Source organism: Bactrocera neohumeralis, chromosome 6 (assembly GCF_024586455.1).
Source record: "Bactrocera neohumeralis isolate Rockhampton chromosome 6, APGP_CSIRO_Bneo_wtdbg2-racon-allhic-juicebox.fasta_v2, whole genome shotgun sequence".
NCBI classification, from domain to species: Eukaryota; Metazoa; Arthropoda; class Insecta; order Diptera; family Tephritidae; genus Bactrocera; species Bactrocera neohumeralis.
Genome location: NC_065923.1, coordinates 18326799 through 18348896, shown reverse-complemented (window position 1 = coordinate 18348896; position 22098 = coordinate 18326799). Strand labels below are relative to the sequence as shown.

The window sequence follows — 22098 nt, the reverse complement described above, 5'->3', positions numbered from 1 at the left end:
AAATGAGCGCTTCGTGGCAATAATGGGATAAGTCAGGTGTTATTCATTTTCTGTGATTGTTTTTTCTATAAATATTTAATAAATTCATTTTGAAATATTGAAATAATACAATATAATATTTAAATGTTCTTACATTACAACGCAAATTACCATTTTGCGAAGTTTGCAGTAAATGCTACAAATTTGCAACCTTAAAGAGTGCCACTTTTGTATACACAATTTTAGCGGTATGCGCGTTTTATTACAGTTGCTTATTCGATTCGCTACTCTCCAAGACTTGGTTAATGTTGTCGTTATTATAAGAAGAAAGCTATTTATGATAGGTTGTCTATAGGTTGCTGTTTCTGAAAGTCGCATATTATTTAATCGATTTCATTGAAATTATTAAGTTAAAGATGGCAGGTACTATTTGATGATGCCAGTGCATGTGTTGTCTACAAGTTGATTGTTCTATTCGCATATCTCCAAAGCTAAGAGAGCCGAAGAACGATTATCAAATAGCTATTACTTTAAAATCGATATATATTTAATCGATATATTTGTAGTCTTAAATACCCTGCAGGGCTTCTAATTAAACTTTCTTTTAAATTTTTTCTTTCGTTTTGTACGGTCAACTACAATTTCTCAGATGTGAAATTATAAATTATTTTATTAAATTTAAGAAGTCATACTATATACTTAACTGTGGTTATTCAAGTAGCAAGTAAAAGCGATTCCTCCCTTTGTTATCAATGAAAAACATAACATTTTGATTTTTTCCTTTTTCTCGAAATAAATTATAAAGTTTCGATATGTATTTTCATTATGTCTTTAATATATAATTCGAAAAATTCCCATATATTATGTAATATCGGGGAATTAGTTGACCTGATTGGTTGTATCGTCTAAGTACTGCTTTAGGGTGAGGTTCTATGGCGCGAAAATTGACATTTGACACATAACAAAAAAGTAAAATTTGCTAATTTTTTGCCATTACAAGAACTATTTTAAAAGCTAGCATATATTTCTAGCATAGATAGATTGCTATCATGAGTGATTCCACTCCTAAACATAAGTATCAAAAATACAAAATACGTGTGAAAACATGGGAGCGCGATTTCAAGCGCAAATTTTCACGAGTTCCCTCTAAGGTACTTAGTAAACACGAAACAAAAAGTGGACATATTTTTTGCATACATAACTTTTCTATTTTCTATTTAGTATGATATCCGTGAGGCGCCACAAGAAATACGAGATGCTTACAAAATGTACTACAAATTAAAAACCTCATTGCTGGAGGACACATTGAATGGTGTTTTTGATGACGACGGATTTAGTGTTCTTGAAATATCGCAGAGTCAAAGCGAATTAGCCCCAAATGAAAGTTCACAAATGTCCAGTAGCATTGCCGCGCTAGTCGGTAGTGCAACATCTTCAAATATGCTAGATGAATTAAAAACGACCAATGAAACGAAAAGAAAAGTTTTGACATATTCAGATTTCGAAGAGAAAGTAATTAGAGAATTTGATGCGGTAGAATTTTGTGAATTAAATGAAAAAGCATGGGGACCCGAACTAAGTATACAAAACTCAAAGACTGAGGAAGAAGTTGACAAAAGTCCCAGCGAACCAGGTGCCTTGAAAAAGCCTTTCACATCAAGTTTATGTGCAAAACTTTTAAAGGCATCATCATTCAGTAAACGCAATCCAAGGAAGTCACTTTCTCGTGTTAATTCCGGTATAGGTACACCAATATCGCGTCAAGAATCTTTGAGTAATACATCGCAGCAATCGGAAGTTTTACCCGATTTAGAGACAATACTAGTACAAAAAGCTAAGGAGCAACAAGCAATGGCAGCGGTTACTGTCAATCCATTATTAGCAGGTGAGAATTCAGCTTTTTCGACAACAGACGGGTATACCTTACCGGAAGCTTTTAATATTTGGAGTCGTTACTGCAACATCTATAAAAAAGCTTGATCTGTTATTTCCTATATATGTATTTAATTTTGTGGAATTAAAAGTTATTTCATTGTTAATTTTCAGGCAAGGACACCGCTACACAACTAAATATAGATGCCGGCTGGCTTAACCGTAACACCATCGATGAAGGACTAGAAGGAGGTGTAGAGATTAAAGCGCAATCAGCTAAATCACTGCCGCGAACTCCAATAGTAGAGAAGCGTTTTGGACTGAGCAATATCAATGTCAAAACTGTGGTACCCTTGACTAATAATATTAATATAAAACATGAAGAAACGTTAAAAACAAATGTGGAAAATAAACCAGAAACAGCACACAACACACTCTTAGAGGCAAGTGCGGTTGTTATTAACGATATTAATGGTGACTCCGATTCAGTTGTTTCTGATAGCGGTGGTGAGGAAGCGGAGCAGGCTTATGTACATGTCGCCAAAAGGCGCAGGGTGTTGAAAACAATTGAAAAAAATCAAACGATTGAAAGTAGTGATTTACCAGTGAAAAATAACGAGACAAATGATATGAAAGCAACAGTTACTAAGGAAGATTCTGCTACTTTGGATGCTCCTCAAGAGGAGATAAAACTTTATGATTTCTCAGCAGATGACAATGATGATGCTGACTATTCACCTCCGAAAGCTAAGAAAGGAGCGCGCAAAACTGTTAAGCCTGTTAAGAAGACAACCAAGGAAGCAAAACAAAAAACTAAAGAAAATGCTAAGAAAACAAAAACAATAAATTCTCAAAGAACAAGTAGGACTAGAAGTAATAATACCAAAAAAGGATCTGACATAGATAAGAACGATGTTACTGCTACGAACGTTGAAGAGGTAAACGAAGAACCAGATGAAAAGCCGCCAGAAGCAGCTATGTTGCGTTATACAATGTTGCTCGAGAGTGGCGACCTTACAAGTACTCCCCGGGTACCAAGCAGTGAGCTGGAGAAAGCCGACGATGTTGCACAGCGGTATATAAATAGCACACATGTGGCATTCGCCAAAGCGGAGGCAGCAGCGACTAGTCAAAAACCTACACCTTTGCCAATCATCGATGAGAAGCGTGCGGCAGCACGAAAGAAACTTGAAGAAAAAATTGCCGCTGGTAAACTTAATGAGAATTATGTATCGATAAATCTGCAAAAGAAGATATATGCACGCGGAAAACGAAATGTTAATTTCTCTAAATATAAGAAAAAAATGTGGCGCCACAAAAAGAAAATTGCTGCACTTGCCGGTCCGGATATGGATATGGGCGGTTGTGATGGCGGTGTACTAACATGTTTCACTTGCGGGCAAGTGGGGCATTTCGCAGCACAGTGTAAGATAAAGGGCGACTCATTATTGCCTCTAACAGCACAACTTGAGGAGGACCCCTCACCATTTCCCACCCTTGAAGAAGCTGAGCGTATGGCTGCTCAGAATGCTATGGTGGCACACAGTAGAAATATATCAAGATTACCAGCTGCAGCGAATAAAGCAATGTATCAAAAAAATGAGGAAGACACTGAACTACATCAAAATTCCGATCATGAGTCAGTTGCAGGCAAAGACAGTAATGATGATGTCTCAGAAGGACATGATAGTGACTCCTCTGCAAATGACGATAACGAAAATATAGGTTTTGAGAGCGATGAAGAATTTGAAAACATTAATATTGATGAGGTTACCACATCGGCATCTCAAGAGTCACCTATTAAAAAATATGTGGGTCATAAAATACCGGAAGATTTTCTAAAAAAAGTTGGTCTGAATTCCAATTCTGAAAATGGTAAAACATCTGATACACAATTCGGTGGAATTCAACCCATTTATGAACTCGATGCCGATGGTAATGTGCGCGAGGACATACCCGCCGAAGTCACAGAGGCGCTACGTATGTTTGGGCATGTAAATTTCCGAAAGGGTCAAGAACGTGCCATTATGCGTATATTATCTGGCGTGTCAACTTTGGTTACGTTAAGTACAGGCAGCGGTAAATCATTATGTTACCAATTACCTGCTTACCTATACAGTCATCGTAGGCGTGCAATAACATTAGTTATATCGCCACTCGTATCACTTATGGAAGATCAGGTGACAGGTGTCCCACATTTTTTGCGTGCCCATTGCTTACACACCAATCAAACGCCTCAACAGAGAATCAAAGTAATGGAAATGATATCGGCGGGGGAAGTAGATATTCTATTGGTGTCACCGGAAGCTGTGGTGGCTGGTGAACGTTCGACTGGTTTTGGTGCCATTCTGCGTCAATTGCCTCCAATCGCTTTCGCTTGTATTGACGAGGCGCATTGTGTTTCTCAGTGGAGTCATAATTTTCGTCCCAGTTATCTGATGATTTGTAAAGTGCTCAAAAAGAATTTAGGTATTCAAACGGTTTTAGGCTTGACCGCAACAGCAACTTTACCAACGCGTCTGAGTATTATCAGCCATTTAGGAATACCAGATGGACAACGTGGTGTTATTAGTGATATTCCATTGCCAGATAATCTTCTATTGTCGGTATCAAAAGACGAGAATAAGGACGCCGCTTTATTAGAATTACTTCTAAGTGATCGGTAAGTTATATTTTAATTATAAAACGATTACATATACGCTTAAATTAATTACCACGCGCTCAGAGTCATGTGTGGTGAATTGGTAAACCCATCGTCCTTTGATATATGACTGGATATATTAAGTTTGTCACAAATTTTGTAACGCTCAAAAGGAAACGTTTGAGACTTTGTAAAGAATCAGTATGAATAGCTGAACCGATTTAGCCATTTCCGTCTGTATATGTATTTTTTGTGACACGTTCGAATCCCCCCAAGAAGCAGCTTATTTGTCGGAAACCCTGATATCGGACCATTATAGCATATAGCTGCAGTACAAACTGAACAATTATTTACATGTCCTCTTATGAAAAACCCTTTATATTGAACGTTACGTACGTTATAGAGTTAACCTAAAAGACGCAGACTTTTAAATCTTTTGTATCTAAACTAGAGAAAGAGATTTGACCCATTTCTGAAAGTGATATGTCTATAAAAGAGTAATAGTAATAAAAATGTAAATTCGTATATACATATGTAACTTTAGTAATTTTGTATATATTCTAGGTTTAGTGACTGCCAATCCATAATCGTTTACTGCACACGCCGCGATGAATGTGAGCGTATCGCTTCGTATCTCCGTACTTGTATGCAGGATCAATGTAACGATAAAAATGCACCAGAAAGCGGTAAACGCAAACGAAAGCGCACTAATTGGGCGGCAGAACCGTACCATGCTGGCATGCCGGCATCACGTCGTCGTACAATACAAAACGCTTTCATGCGCAATGAACTGCGCATAGTTGTGGCCACTATTGCTTTCGGCATGGGCATCAATAAACCCGATTTGCGTGCTGTCATCCATTACAATATGCCTCGCAACTACGAGAGTTACGTACAAGAGATTGGACGTGCCGGACGTGACGGCAAACCGGCGCAATGTCATCTCTTTTTAGATGCACGCGGTGGTGATAAGTGTGAGCTACGTCGTCATATCTACTCCAATTCGATTGATCGACATGTGATAAGAAAATTATTGCAACATGTGTTTGTGCCGTGTGCCTGTGCCAAGAAGGAGACATCAGAGGCGCAATATCAAAGAACGCAAGTTTCGCGAGGAAATATGTTGAACGCAACAAGCGCGGTTGAAAATAATCGCATTTGTCCCGGCCATGAAATCGGTTTCTCGGTGCAGCGTACAGTTGAGGCATTGGATATACCAGAAGAAAATATATCCACATTGTTATGCTATCTGGAACTGGATTCTCGTTGGAATATCAGTGTGCTTAGCAATGCTTATACCATGGCCAAGATCATTTCATATGGTGGTGCAAAGTACCTAAAGTAAGTATTATAAGCCTATTTTTATACCCTAAATAGGATATATATTAAGTTTGTTATAAAGTTTGTAACTTCCAAAAGGAAACGTCGGGTCCCTATTAAATATATATAAATATACTTGTTTAGAAATGATCAGCTTGACGAGCAAAGTTGATTTAGCTGCCTGTCGGTTCGTCCGTCGGTATGTAGAAAAACTAGTCTCCCTCAGTTTTTGAAATATCGTCCTTTTCTTCCCAAGAAGCTTCTTATTTGTCGGAATCGGAGATATCGGACCACTATAAGATATAGCTGCCATACAAACTGATTAAATTAAATCAAGCCCTTCTATAAAAAAACTTTAATTTGCAAGATATCTCCCCGATATTTTGTATAGCATATTTTACAAGGCAGCGCTTCGTTTCCGTTTCTTTAGATTGGACAATTATAGCATTTTTCTCGTTTTTTATCAGCACACTTAATATACATATATATGCATATAATATATTTTAGACATGCGGCCAAAGAATGTCCACCTTTAGCAATGGCAATCGCATTGGAAATAAAACAAGATAAATTTAAGGATGATGCGAATATAATTGAGTTTTCAGTGGTTGATATTGCTGCAGCGATCGGTTGGAATAGTGGCGTCGTAAAATACCAATTGAAAAATTTGGAGTGGATTGAAGGTAATAATGTATTTAAACTCATATAATGATTTGTATTTTTATGCAATAATGTTGATTTTTCTAATATTTCGACTCTTTCCCAGATAAGATAAAATTTCATCTATTTCAAAGTTTTACAATTTTCTAATACATAGTCACATTTTTCAGTCGATGGCTATCCGCGACGTTCCCCCATTAATGTCAATTTCCACGACATCGGTTTTCGGTTGAAGGCGCCGGGAGATTTTATACCCGAAGAAATAGATGATGCTCTTGATACACTCTATAATCGTACAGTCGAACAAGAGAGAACACAACTCATACAGCTACAGTATGTGTTTCAAGGTCTATCCTTGGTCGCCTACAACAATTATGTGCCGTGCATGAGCGCCAACTATGCTCCAGATCGTTCTAATCAACTTAAAGGTATTATACGCGATTACTTCCAAAATGATTACCCTAAAGAAATGAAACTAGAAACGGATGTAAGTCTTATACTCAAATAATTTCACAAAATTTCAACTAAAAAAAAAACGATAACATTTTCAGAATTCAAATGTATCCGATGGTGATATTGAACACGATGTACTCGCGCTCATTAGCATGTATCCAGATAATAATTTCAGCGGTCGGAATATTGCTCGTATTTTCCATGGCATAACAAGTCCAAACTTTCCAGCTGTTATATGGGGCCGTTGTAAATATTGGAGAGCTCACTCAAGCGTTGATTTTAACCGGATTCTAAAATTGGCGAACGCTCTTATTGTACGACGACGCATGTAATAATCTATTCGCAATGGCTTTGGAGTAAAGACATTCTTATGCATAGAGCGAATTTTAATTTGTAGATTTTATGAAAGTTCCAAAACATGCATAAACATCAATTCATGTTTATTTACGATATAATTCGTTTTTACTATATATGTAACTTATTCATAAACACATTTTAGCTTTATCAATGCATTTGCTCAATTAATTTAATACATTAGAAATTTTAATATTGACAAAACTGAAAAGACTTCAAATAGAAATGCCTCTAAAAATGGACTCCGTATAAGAACGCATTTTTTATAATTGCCACAGACTTAATAATTTATGTAAATTTACGCGTTAAGCTTTACTATGCATGCAATAAGAATATTTTAAATAAAGTTGACAAAAAATATTTTTATGTATGTATATGTATTGAATTTTTTGGAAACAGGAGTATGTGTCTCAAATCCATTTCTTATTTGCAAACAGAATACAATGTTTTATTAAAAATATTTTTTTAAAACCCGGATTGCTTCAAATGTATGCTTTATATCTTAAATTTCATTTTGTCTAAAACAAAAGATTTAAGCACCAAACTTCTGCGATATTTCATTATTGATTTATTTAATTATTAATTTTATTGTTTAACTCAGATTTTTTTGAAATTTAATATTAAAAAATATATATCATCCTCACACATGACAACATATCTTCACAACCATTTTCGATAAAAAATAGTTTTTAACTAATTTTTGCAGTTTTAACTGTTAAACATAAGTAATATGATATGAATGAATATCAAAATTATATATTACTTAATTCGTTATCCTCTATTTAATACTTATTTACTTTAATAAGTACCCTTTTCTGCTTATACGAGGTTGGACCGATAAGTACATATGTACATAGCTTACAAAAAAATTGCAAAATATTTCTCAACATAGCGTCCTTTTAGGTCGCTACACTTAACCTAGCGACTATCCAACTTCTTTAATCCGTCTGAGAAATAGGCTGCGATAACCTTCTCATTCCATACCTGGAAGTAAGAATATTCGCCCGTAGGCAAATCTTGAGAATACAGTGGATGGTAAAGCAGTTCGTAGTACAATTTGACCGATAAATTTTCTTATTTCGACTTTTTCCGAAGCCGTTTGAAACAGGTTCTCTGGGAGAAGTTCAATGTTTCAATTGTTGATCTCAAGTGAAGTCTAGAAACTAACTCAGATTACGCTTAAACAGCGTCAAAAAATACTGTGAAGTGTCTCAAGGTTGCGTTGGTTGACAGGAGTGAGCAAACGCGGCAACCATTACGCCTACAACATTCTCAGGGCCATTAGTTAATACTTGATATGACCCATGCGATCTTCTGAGATGCCTACTGTCCCGTATCGTAAATCTGCCAATCTACCGTGGTAGCCGTTTTCGAACTGAGAATGGCTCATCAAAAACCGATGTTCTTAACATTCACCATACCCACGACAGTCGGGTTTAGTTAACCGGAAAGGACCGGGATTTTTATCCGGCCAAGGACTGTCAACTCGGAACCATTCCTCGAAATTACTTCTGGAATGTTTTCTGCCGGTACAACAACAACAATATACATAAATCGAGGACGATTTGACGTTTGCAGCATCCAACCGTTTTTAAATCAATCTGATTTTTCTTTCAAAAACAAGATTCTGAAGACTGATTGATATTGTTCGTTTTGAATTTTTCTAAAATAGGCGGACACCCCAGCGCCTGGACGTTAACAAAAATATCGAGTCGGATTCAGCAAATGGGTCCCACGCGATATTTATACACATATATTTCTTTTGTGCCTGCTGTGAATCTTCGACTATATTCCGAAAAGGAGCGGAACTTGTCGAAAGTAGACTCGAATATTTTACTACAGATATTGAAGGTCCCTGAATCGCATTAATAAAACAAATGATTTGCTTCTGTAATAGTAACTAATGTTTTTTTTTATTTAAAACTTTTGTAATCGTTATTTTGTGTTTATTATTATTTATCATAGATGACGTGAAGTAAGAAATTGAAATTAAAATAATTATGATATACACATATAATATAAATAATAGCATAAATTTACCTTTTTGTATACCTTAAATGTTTTTTGTTTATTTTTCCTTTCTATTTTAATCATTAATTTAACTTCATTTATGCTGTGTCTATATGTTGCCAGATTTATATACGCTTCTTCTTTAATCAATATTTAAAAAATAAGTAATTATTATAATTAGTGCCTTATACGAGTATATATGTATATATATATATATATATATATATGTATATATTAAATAATATATATGTTATGCATGTTTAGCCCACAAGGCTGTATTATCAGCTAACACCTAGACCTTGCGCTTTTAATACCATGTATACGAATGACAAATAATGCGTTCCGCATGCAAAAGTTTTCGTTAGCATTTTGTGGCCCTTATAAATTCTACGGTTATTGAGAAGTTTTACAGTAATTTGGAAAGCTATTTTTGAGGACGGTGTGTGTGGAGTTAGAAGAAAGACACCACTAAAAACAAAAACCTTCCTTTGTTTAATATAACATATGCACACAGCTAAAACGGGATATTTTAGACAAAAAAACATAAATAAACGGAAATGATTTGGTCCTAGTATTGCCTAAAAACCACCATACTGGCTCCTCAACGCAAATCAAAAACTACCCTACTTAGGACTTCATAAAGCATACGGCATAGAAGTGAGGCATTAAACGCAGAATTTTTTCTTAGCTCTCAAAAATACTTTCCACTGTTAATTTTTCAATATTTTATTAATTATATTTAAATTTTTTTGTGTTTTAATGCTTAGTGTAAATTTGGGTGTGTATGTGTGTATTTTTAATATATTTTTGTGTTTTTGTTTCTTTTTCTTCTTCTGCTATAAACTAATAATATGTATTCACTTATACTTCTGTAATTATTTACCTTTATTATTTTTTTTACTAATTTACACGCCATTAATGTGCTTACTCCTGGTTTTCCACATCTTTAATGTTTCATTACATACTAACAGAATTAATAAATAAAATTACTGTACCCACAAAAACACACACAATGTGTGCCTGCTCTATCACCCTTTAATGAGGCAATCACACCGCTTGCATCGAGTGTGCTTTCGCTGTCGCACAAATTGTTTAAAAGTTAAATTTAAAATTATTTTGGGTGACATCCATCAACAGCATTCAACTAGCCAGCTAAAATAGTGTAGTGATTTAGATTGAACATTGATGACTGCGCACTTTCTGTCCGTTTATCAAAGCTAAGTTTGTTTGTTATTATTGTTGTGTTATTCTTTTAGTTGTTTCCTCTTTGTTTGCCATGGGTTTCAGCGTAGCTTGGCTGCTGCTATTTGTTTGTATATTACAGCTTATATGTATGTATGGTACTATGTATGTACTTGAACAGGTGTGATTGGATCGTCGTGGCAGCGTCGAATCAAGCTAATTACGAAATGCGACCTGATTTTGTAAATGTAATGTACGCTTTTTCCAATACTCGATTTTTCTTCACTATCCTTATTGCAGTACTTTTATTTTATAATATTTCCTACTGTTTTATGCTGCAATATGTTTAATCTGAAATGAAAAAGTATTATTTTTAAATTATAAATGCTAAAAATATAGACTAAATGTGTAATATACAATTAAATTTCTATTTCCACATTTTTTATCATAAATAGAAACAATACAAGAAAACATGTCAACTTTGCCTTTGGTTATACATACATATATAATAACCTTCGCAAACAAAAAAAATATTTTTACAAGAACTTTGATCGTTCTGTTTGCATGGCAGCTCTATGTTATAGTGTTTCGATCTAAACAATTTTTTCGGTTATTGTACTTTATAATATTCTATGCCAAATTTAGTGAAGATAGCTTGTCAAATCAAAAAGCTTTCCATATGAGAACTTGATTCTGACCGTTCAGTTTGTATGACAGCTATATGATATAGTAGTCCGATCCGAAAAATTTCTTCAAATGTTTTACCACTGGCAAGGATAATAATTCATGCCAAATTTAGTGAAGATATCTTGTCAAAGCAAAAAGTTTTCCTTATAAGCACTTGATTCTGACCGTTCAGTTTGTATGGCAGCTATATGATATAGTGGTCCGATATCGGGGCTTTCGAAAAATGGGCAGTTTCTTGAGGAGAAAATGACGTGTGCTAAATTTCAGACCGATATCTCAAAAACTAAGAAACTAGTTCGTGTTTATACAGACGGACGGGCAGACAGACTGACGGTTACCCCCGCTTTTGATGTTCGAATTGGGATATGATCTAATCTACGGTGGAATTATGAAAAATATTCGCGAAAATCTTACAATTTCATACAATTATTGCAAACTTTTAGTAATAGCTCACATTAAATGTGGCTGAAAATTTCCAAAATTGCAAAAGGCCAAAGCCTCGAATATAAACAACAGCATGCCGAAATAAGACTGTTCAAAGTTTTAAGCAGAGATAAGGACTTTAAATAAAATTAAAGCGAAGTGCAGAATTAAGTTATCTAAAGGTAGTTTCAAGCAGTCTTTTTATATTTACCTATGATGTGACTTTCCATGTTTGTTATACGTGGCTTTGACGATGGTTGCGGTATAATTGTGATTTCATCATTGATTTTGAGAGGCTTTAATAATGAGTCATTCGTTGCCATCAAACTACTACGCTGTTGATGATTAAGTGCACCCATACCGCTACCGCCGGCCATACCACCTGCACTCGACGCCGCAGCCGATGTATTATTCTTTTTGCCATCCATAGCCTTTTTTGCGACTGTACTGTGCGCGGTATATACGTGTGTCTCAAATTGTTTGTACATGCCAAAGGTTGCTGTACACACTGTGCATTTGTAGGACAAATGTGCAGGTTTCAATGTCATGTGATGGTCGCGCGACACGTGATTCAACAACTTCCATTGATACATCTGTTTTATGGTTATAAATATATTTTATTAATACATTCGGTTTTTTTCTAGATTTATTATGGTAACTTACCCTGCCACACACGGGACACCGGCCGGCATCTTTTCCCTTATTAGCGGCTTCTTGCATCGAGCTTGTGACCAAACCATGAGAGCCCAGTAAATGTCGTTCCAGACCTTGATCGGTAAAGAAACGGAATTGACACTTTTGGCAATTCAGTGGCGGCCGGTTGTAAATCATTTTTGGGTGTATCTGTAAGCAGATGTACATGGTAATTACATCAACTACTATAATAAGATAAGGCGAAACATACCTTCACTTTATGCATCCATTGCATGTGGTTGCGTAGTTGTTCCAGATCCTTAATGTAACCATCACAAATTTCACAGATGACAAATTGTGTTTTGCTATTGCCACCACCACCTACCATTAGGTTTTGGCCAGGCTTCATACCGGTCGGTGGCATTTTGCTTGTTGACGGCGATGTCACAACTGGCTGCGCAGTATTTTGGCGAGGTAGTGGAGTTATAGAAATACTTGGTTGACCGGTAAGCGTTTTTTTAGCAAAAGCATTTGCTGCCTAAGATGGACAGTGGATAAAATATGTATATATTATTTTTAATTTTTAAACATATTGTTTATAGTTTTCAAAAATATCGACAGACCTGCAAGAGTTGTCCGCCTGGTACTTGGTAGTTATTGGGCTGTACCACATTCGTGGCCATTTGGGAGCGTATAGGTGCGGGTCCACGTAGCATTGGTCCACTTGGCAAGGGACCGGTCTTTTGTGTGTTGATAACTGGAGGGCGACCGCGTATCTTATTTGCAGCGTTTTGTGCAGCAAGTGCAGCCGCTTGCATGGTACGCGCTTGAGCTGCTGCCTGTTGCTGCTGTTGTATGGACGCAAGAGCTGCCTTTTGTGCCGCAGCTTGCGCAGCCATTGCCTAAAAAAATTTGCCATAAAAAAAGTTAATAAACATAAATAATAACAATGAAAAAATTATTCGTTTTACCTGATACGCCGTCGCAGTGCCCACGAGTCCATGACGCGGTTTGATACGCGGTATTTTCGCTGGTGCTTCCCAATCAGCAGGAGGTGCTAAATTAATTTCAGGGCGGAATTTCTTCGCGCAAACCGGTTGATGACGTGCCAATTTGGCCTTGCCATTATCTTCGAATCCACAATTCGGACACTGATGATACGGTAGCGGTTTAATGAGACGCGCTTTGATGTTGTGTATCGCTTCCATGTGATAAACAATTTCTGTTGCGTTACGGATCTCAAAAGCGCAGAAATTACACTTATATAACGCGCCGTTCATATGTGGTGTTTCATAATGATTGGCCATGGAGAGGGCAGATTCCGACTTGAAATTACAGAACTCACAGCGTTTCATGGTAAATTTGAAGGGTGAATTCTTCTTGCGTGAAGCTTCCAAGTTGCCAGAGAGTGCTGTTATAGCACGCTCAAACTCAGTAATATTCTTACCCAGACTCTTGCGCATTTTACGTTTTTGCAAACGTATTAAATCTGACTGTACAAATTCTTGTACTAGACCAACACCAATGTCCATGAAAAATTTGCCCAGTGGACTTTCGAAATAGTTCTCTTGACCCGGTTTCGAGGCAATGGCGGAATTTTGTGCTGAGGTGCTTGGAGATTGCACAAGTGCCGCTGCTGGTTTAATGGCGCCTTTTAGCGCTGGCAAATCATCGGAAACTTCTTTGATTAAGACTTTAGTGCGCATACCGGATTCCGAATCATCGTCGTCGTCATCGTCATCATCTTCCTCCGATTCTTCTGACCAGGACTCATCAGGATCGTCGGCGCCACGTCGCCGCTTCTTCTTTTTATTGTTTTTGTCTTCTTTGTCCTCCTTATTCTGCTCGGTCATCATATCGAACTCATCAGATTTATCTGCGTCAGCGAGATCATCTTTCGTCAGTTTATATTTATCTTCGATATCTTTAACTATATTCTTGAGGTTGTCCACCGGTGGCTTCTCATAAATATAGGGTACGATAAACGAAGGTGCCTCTAGTACAAACATGTCGTCCGTAAGGCCGGGTAGTAAATTTGCTGCATTCGCATTACCAAGTCCAGGGAATGAAGCGGGATTTATGCCACCGGCATTATTTATGGGCATACTTGGATTTCCGACAGGTATAAGTTTTGGTGGTCCTCCCGGTGAAGCTATATTTGATGCCGGCGTAATATTAACGGGATATACGTTGCTCTCGGCTACTTTTCTGGCAGCTGCGACCGCAGCAGCAGTTGCTGATGCAGTATCATGCGCCATAAGTGAACGCGCATCTTTGATGGAAATTTGATTACCAGATCCGGGGCCTACACTACGTTGACGTTTACTTGGCGGTTGCGAGTCATCCGAGTGTTGTGGCGAGTCCATAGCCATGCTCTTACGCTTACTCAAATCACTTGCCGCTTGTAGACGTGGCGCAGGTGTATCATCTTCAATAACTACGCAATCATCATCTTCGTCATCGTCAATGATTTGTGTCTCATTCGATGCTTTTTGCTTGGCAGGCAAGTTGCTATTGGCTTCTGTATCCGAATCTGAGGCAATAACTACAGCGCCATCTGAGTCACTGCATATTGAACGAGTCTTACGTACCGCAGCAGTGTTCGACGACGTCACTGCTGAACTATTTTCAGAGTTGTTCATTGTAGTATCAGCTTCATTTGCTTTTGACACTGCCATCACTTCGTCGTCTGAGTCATCGCCCAGGTCCACAAAGCCACTAGCATCGTTCTTTGGGACACCGTTTTCTTTCTTTTGATCTTGCGTCTTTATATCGTTGCTTATCGAAAGTGGATCGGCTCCGGCATCCATAGGATCAGCGACACCGACGCTTCTGCTGTCATCCGTTTCTACCTTGTTTGCAGCATTTAATTTGTGCTCTTTGTCTTTAATCGCCTTGCCCTCATGACTGTGTATATCGGCGCCCTCTATTTCACTAACGCTATCGGTATTACTGCTAACGGTGGCTGGTCTTTCTAGACTTTCGCTTGGTTCATTACTATTGTCTTTTGGATCAGTCGCTTCGCCAACAGTACTACGCGATCGCTGTGTGTCTTCGTCGCTTTCGCCACCACCGGATTTGTCTGTGCATGTATTAGAATTGTGTAATTCATCATTGCAAAAGTTTAGCGGTTTATCCTTTAAACTGGCCACAATGGGAACGCTTAAGCCGTCTACTTTACTATCATTACTTAGTCGCTTTTCCTCTTCCACGTACGCCGCATTCCCATCATCTTCACCCGTTGACATTTTACTATCTTCACCACCGCCCACATCTACACCTCTGCCGTTTTCTGTGGTGGATGATGCCGTCATTTGAGAATCATCTTCTTCGGTATCAGCGCCGTCTACGTCCATTTGCTCGTTATGCGTGTCGACGTCCGTTGGTACTCGGCTGCTATTGATTTTGTTCAAACCATTCTGTTCTTTCAATTGTTGTTGTTGATCATTGCTGACCACTGTCGAAACATTGCCATCCGTGTAATCGCTACTACTGGGCACTGAATGTTCCTCAGTTATAGCATGAGTGGAGGAAATGGGTTGTGTAGTTGCCTCTGGCATTATACCATCGACTTCAGTCATTTGCTTCAAGCGTTTATATTTTCTCAACCAAATTTAACTGCAAAAAGAAAAAAGAAAATTGGTGAACAAAATTATGCAAAATTATTTAAAAATGTTGTTTATATCATATCTATTTAGTACAAGTTAATTGTTTTGTAATTTTTTTTGATTATTGATTTATTTTATAAATAATTGTGTAATTATTACTCAAAAATATGTATGTTGAGTATTTACTATATATATTTTTTTAATATATTAAATATTATTTTCTTTTGACATATATATATATGTATGTACTGTCGAAGTTCAAAATAAAAAAAAATACTATTCACTCAAATAAAAAAATACTGTTAAAATAGTCGTTAATACGCATAGTAGAATTATAAATAAAATAATTTCATTAAACAAATTAAATAAATTTTGAGAATCAAACCATTTTATTAACTTCTAAAGATCTTATGACGTGTGAACATTCGTGGGAATGTAATTTAAATAATTAAATTTATTTGTACGAACTAATGTATGTATGTATGTACATACATAAATAAAAAAGTTAATATTAAACAAGTAAGTTAACAAAGACCAAAAATTGGCAATTTATAATAGTAAGAAAAATCCGATGAAAACGTAATAAAAGAAATGTTGGATAACAAACATATGTATGTATCTACACTCATACATACATATGTATTTATTATTTTATTATATCTATGTAAGCTAAAAAAGAAGTATTTGCACAGGAATATCTGGAAAATCATCAAAAATTATTGGCAAATGAAAGTTTCAAAGAATCGCTTATGAAAGGAAAACATAGCATTGGGCGGATTAGTGGACGGACATTGGCAAGAAAACTATATATGTACAAATATGTATATACATATATAAATATATTATGTACATACATACATATATATTGCAGCAGCTACGAACAGTGGGATAGAAGATGGAAAGACGCAAAAAAGAGAATTGAAGGAATGGATGGACGGACGGAACGACAGAGGGACATACAAACGATTAGACGCCATATTGGAATTTCTATACAAACGTAGAGGTAAAGCACTTACTTATGTATATATAAATATACATACATATACATATATACCATACATATATACATTGTATTTGTATGCATACACACGTATGTATATACAAAGGTAAAAACATATATATTTTTAAAATGGCGTTTAATATATGTATGTATATATGTAGATACTATATTTGTACAGTAGTTTGCAATATTTGTATGTTAAAATGTAAAAAGTTTTGCATCATTTTGTGCATGTAGTTTGTGAATAGTTAAATATATACCTGTATGCAATTGAAAATATACAGACGTAAATGTATACATATGTATGTAGATATCTATAACTAGATATATCCAAAAAATCAATTGTGTATCTATACATAGTTATACATACAGATATAGCTTTAATTTTAAAGTATATCATGTATACCATATACATACATATGTATGTATGTATGCACAAACTTTTGTTAATATATATATTTAAGTTCGTGTCCTTTCTAACTATAGGTAAACCACTTAAGAGTAAGGGTAGATGTATGTACATTTAATATGGTTTTATGTAATAAATATATACTATATAATATGCATGCACGCATATACATATAAAGCTAATTAGACGTGGTATATAATAAAGATTTAATAAGAGATATTAGGTACAAACATATGTATTTTTATCTACATAACACTTATGTATATTATGTGCAAGATTATTTTTATTCATTCAACGGTAATAATTAACTCTTAATATATTTGTGGCATAACAAAACTCAATAAATAATCAAATACAGATTAAATTAAATAATTAAGATTATTTTGTAACCATACGCGAGTTAAATTGATAGCTCTTTAGAATTATTACATTAATTCCACGTTTAGAAATATATATTATAAACATTTTGTTCTATGTAGATATCCAAAATTTTATAGACAAAAAATATATTACAATTTTTGCATAACCGGCGTTTGAGAAAATGACTGATTGCTAACAAAACAAAATATTTTGATATGCACATGGGATTATTTGCAAGACGCTACATTTCATTTGTTCCTTTTGTATTAGTTATAGATTTATCAAATAAACAAAAAAAAATTATTTCTTGTTAATATTTTGTCTTTCACTTCATTCATGTCAAAGTTATTTGCAGCATGTATGGATGTGTGCGTCACAAACATTAGTGCTGTTGTTTTAGTTACGCTACCCTGTAAACTAACAACGTTTACCCACCTCTGCACCCTGCTTTTGTGATTCTTTGCTCTTGTTTCTCTCTCTAATCATATTTTGTTATTGTTCACTAGTTGTTTTGTTTTTTAGATTTTTCCTGCTGTCAAATGTAAGCAGACACAGATACCGTAGTTAGATTGCGGCAGGTAAGAAGCACAAGAAAAAGTATTGGACTAAAAAAAGTAACTAGAGATTGGAGGCGTCTATGATCAGGCGAACTAAATACAAATATCTGCTATTGCATACGGTACTCGTTGCCAGCTTACTATACTTACTAAAGGCATCAGAATGGCGCGAGAGTATAATCAACTCTTGCCAAACCAATATAACTAGTAATGAACAGGGTTGCTGTATTTCCAGCATTTATAGCCGGCGATTTCCAGGATATAAAATTGAGGTAACTCTTTTTCATTGAAATCGACTATTAATTAATAAAATATGATTCAATTCATAATTCTTTTAAATTAATTCTACTTTTCTGGTATTGTGGGGCTTATAAGAATTTATATTTGATACCTTGTAAGATTTTAAAAATTAATTAAGCTTACATTTGGAAATATTTTATGTAAACTCGTGAAGGTAGCTACAGTTTTTGGGAATCTTAAAGGATCATCGTTCACAGTGTGCAAGTGGGATTCAATGTCAGCTTTAGTACTAGGATCAGCTCTTCTACTTAACATAACCTAATTGGTAGTTAGTGTTCTAATATAAGATTCACGCAAATCGGAATGTCCGGTATTTATTTCCGGCCGAGAGCAGACTCTTTAACAATTTTTTCGAAACATCTTTTAGACATTTCTCGTTAGAGTTGTAGAAAAATATTATGAAGCACTTTAAAATCTCATTATAGCATTATAGGTCCGCAAAACATTTGTTTCATTGATAATAACAAATATCTACTTAACTGTACACATATATACATTAATATAGCAATGCACTTTCTATAATTCCGCTTCTGTCGAGTGAAGCAACACTGTGTTTTCGTGCCGGATTCTCACCGGCCGCCATATGAAAATGCTCTCGTAACTTTTGTATTGCTTATTTCATATATTCGCATTTGTTTTCTGTTGAGCATCAAACACAAAAATGATATAAGACCACCAATAATTCTGATGACAGCTGGTTCAGTTTGGTTTCCGCTCACACATTTGAAGCACTCTCCAAGCGGCTAAAAGCAACGTAAAGGGAGAGCAGACAGAATGTTTTTGATTTTTAACTATAAAGCGAAATGTCAAATAGGTAAAACTGCGTGAGAATTTGGTAAACAAAACAAAATAGAAGATTGTGGTGTTTCTTTGCTACTACTTTTGTGCCTTCGGAGCAGTTTGATGGCGCGCTGAGCTAGTAATGCCAAGTACATCCATACATACGTATTTAGTGGGTAAATTTATACATACTTACATATCTACACTATATGTATATATTTTTATTCATGCTGACAAAACTGATATTGGCACAAGCATGCGAGTTTTTGCCGCAGTGAAGATTGAATGGTAATATACTCTTCTTTTAAACGACTATATAGGATTATTACGTTTTATATGTGAAAATATATATGTGTATGTAATTCACATCTGTTTAAGGCCCATTTCAGTAGCACTTTATTTTAGTGTATTACCGCTTGCTACTACCTTTCATATTAAATTTCATTAAATATACTTAGGTATTGCATGCTTTAGATACATAAATATGTATGTATGCTATAAATACATATCTACGCATATACAATAATGCGGTACTTTCATACAACACATGTGCATATGTACATATGTATATACATAAGTTCATTGAACGAACAGGACCATCTCCATTCGTTTTTTATATGGATGTATGTATGTAAGTATATAAATCGATAATTTTCTTGAATATACTTTATCTTTTCTAGTTTTAAAATTTTGACTTAAGAAATTAAGTTTGAGCGGATTTGAATGTACATATGAATGTATGTATTGTATGTATGAGTTTGTTTCGTAAAGAGAACAATTACTCTCATACATACATACATAATATATATATCTTTACACCTTTCATACATATACATACATACATACATACATATGTTACCTGTATGCCTACATACATACTTTTGTGTATATATGTACATACATGTACAAATTACATAATGCGGACGAATATAAATTTTTATACAAAACTGAGACAGCTTTTCCAATTCGCTTTGGTTATCAAGAGTTGCTTCGGAAATATCAAAATTTTTTCAAAGAGTACTAGCCCTCTAAAGATATAAGACATTATTATTAAAAAAAATTTGGTATTCGAGCTATTATTAATAAATTTATATATTATTTATATTCATCAAAACAAAGCAGTTAAGAATAGGTAAAAAATAGTTGGATATTTCGGATTCAACAAATTTTTTATAGTTTCTGAAAAGCTCAATGTTTATAATATTTAAGTCTAATCTTCATGGTATTACTACAATTAGCCACGTGTTGTAACTTTGAATGTTTCTTAGCTTATAATACTTCATTGATAATAACATGACTCATTAATATCCCACAAATGGTTAATGATACGAATTGAATACTGGAATCGAACGACCTGATCCAGTGTAATTACATTAAGGCTCTCTCAATAGTGTGCGACCTATAATAAACCACATTTTTCCCTGAACAATATAATTTCATTTCGAGTACCTAAGCCTTACTTGGAGGAAGGTGCAAAATCAACTGTCATCGAAATCACTTGGCGGCAGGTCCCGGACACGGGCTCTTTCAACGGGGTCAGATCAAAGCGAAAAGGTGCTAACAAAGTGGCTTTAACGGGGCATCTAAAGAGGTGGTTAATGCCAGGGGGAGACACGTTTCATTCTCACAAAAGCTGCGCACATTGGCAGTTATTTCGATGATCTAACCCTGTTTGGATAGGCAAGTAATTTTTTCTAGTTCGACTTGAGCAGTTAGGTTATCAGTATGACGTCGTATATGTAAATTCCAAATATGTACGTTTATAGTGCTTCTTTAGATCATTGCATTTATGTACTTTATGTATGTACATACATATGTATTATGTGGTATTTGCATATACTACATTATATTATGCCATACCTTATTATTATATTATGATATATTGAGTTTCATTTTTGTTAAAAAGTAAAAACGTGGCATTTGCTATAAATAGTATATGTAAACGTTGATACGACAACAAGGCCCATCGAATAGGAAAAATCGGTATTTTAATCCGACTAAGAACTTCAAAAATAAATTGAAAAATTATTTGATATCTAGTCACAACAACAACGAAACCATATGAACAAACAAACCAAAAGAAGTTCTTTATACATATCCTAAATTTATTAGGGTCCTGCAAAAAGTAAAGGAGAAAGCAATTCAATAACATAATTTTCTTTAGTTGATCGTATATGAAAACATTAATATGAATATATTTTAAACATATACTATTAAAAAGAAACAAAGTTCGGAATTAGAAAGAACAAGAAAACTCATTAACTTCGACGCACTAAAAACATTTCGTAAACCATAGAAGGGTATGAAAAGATCTTTATCCTGATTTTGACAGATCAGTTTGTTTGTAGATTGTATCGCTGCTTGAAAATAAAAACAAATTCGTGGCAAACTTAGTCCCTGTTTAGGGTATAAAAATATTAATTTATAGCTGTAAATGCATATTTTGGTATGAGTAGATTACCTTACACAGCTTTACACGCACAGGACAAGATTTTTAAATTGAGAAAAAATAAATTATTCAATTTGGGTCTGGCATTAGGATATGCCTGTAATTTATATTAGTTTACAATTTCAAAAGTAAATAACATACAAATGGAATTGAATATTTGTATATTTAAGGACTGTATTGCTGTCATCGATCTTTGTTGTTGAAAAATGAGTATCTACATGGGTATGGTCGTTAGGGTAAGGCAATAATTTTATGTTTTCAAATTCTGTATTATCATAAACTCATTAATCTACCATTAACATTTCGAAATATTGTAAAAATTAACAAAACTTTAACTTACATTTTGATCATCAAGTGTTGGGCACTAGTTAAAAGGTAAACAATGCCTAGTATGACGTTGTATTTGAAAGAGGATTCAATT

The 22098-nt window shown here is 35.0% G+C and overlaps 2 protein-coding genes across 2 annotated transcripts; one reads left to right on the top strand and one right to left on the bottom strand.

Annotated features, from left to right (window-relative positions):
- Positions 1–961: 961 nt before the first annotated feature.
- On the top strand, positions 962–7639 carry LOC126763474 (ATP-dependent DNA helicase Q4). Its single transcript, XM_050481007.1, has 7 exons — positions 962–1130; positions 1201–1864; positions 2026–4513; positions 5057–5833; positions 6320–6495; positions 6643–6959; positions 7024–7639. Exons 1-7 carry the CDS (start codon positions 1029–1031, stop codon positions 7255–7257), a joined length of 4758 nt encoding a protein of 1585 aa, XP_050336964.1. The 5' UTR covers positions 962–1028; the 3' UTR covers positions 7258–7639.
- Positions 7640–10150: 2511 nt separating this feature from the next.
- LOC126763475 (MOG interacting and ectopic P-granules protein 1) lies at positions 10151–15795 on the bottom strand. The gene is made up of 6 exons (XM_050481008.1): positions 13186–15795; positions 12838–13116; positions 12486–12752; positions 12245–12424; positions 11793–12174; positions 10151–10822 (listed from the first exon to the last, which is right to left on the bottom strand). Exons 1-6 carry the CDS (start codon positions 15793–15795, stop codon positions 10818–10820), a joined length of 3723 nt encoding a protein of 1240 aa, XP_050336965.1. The 3' UTR covers positions 10151–10817.
- Between the last annotated feature and the right edge of the window lie 6303 nt (positions 15796–22098).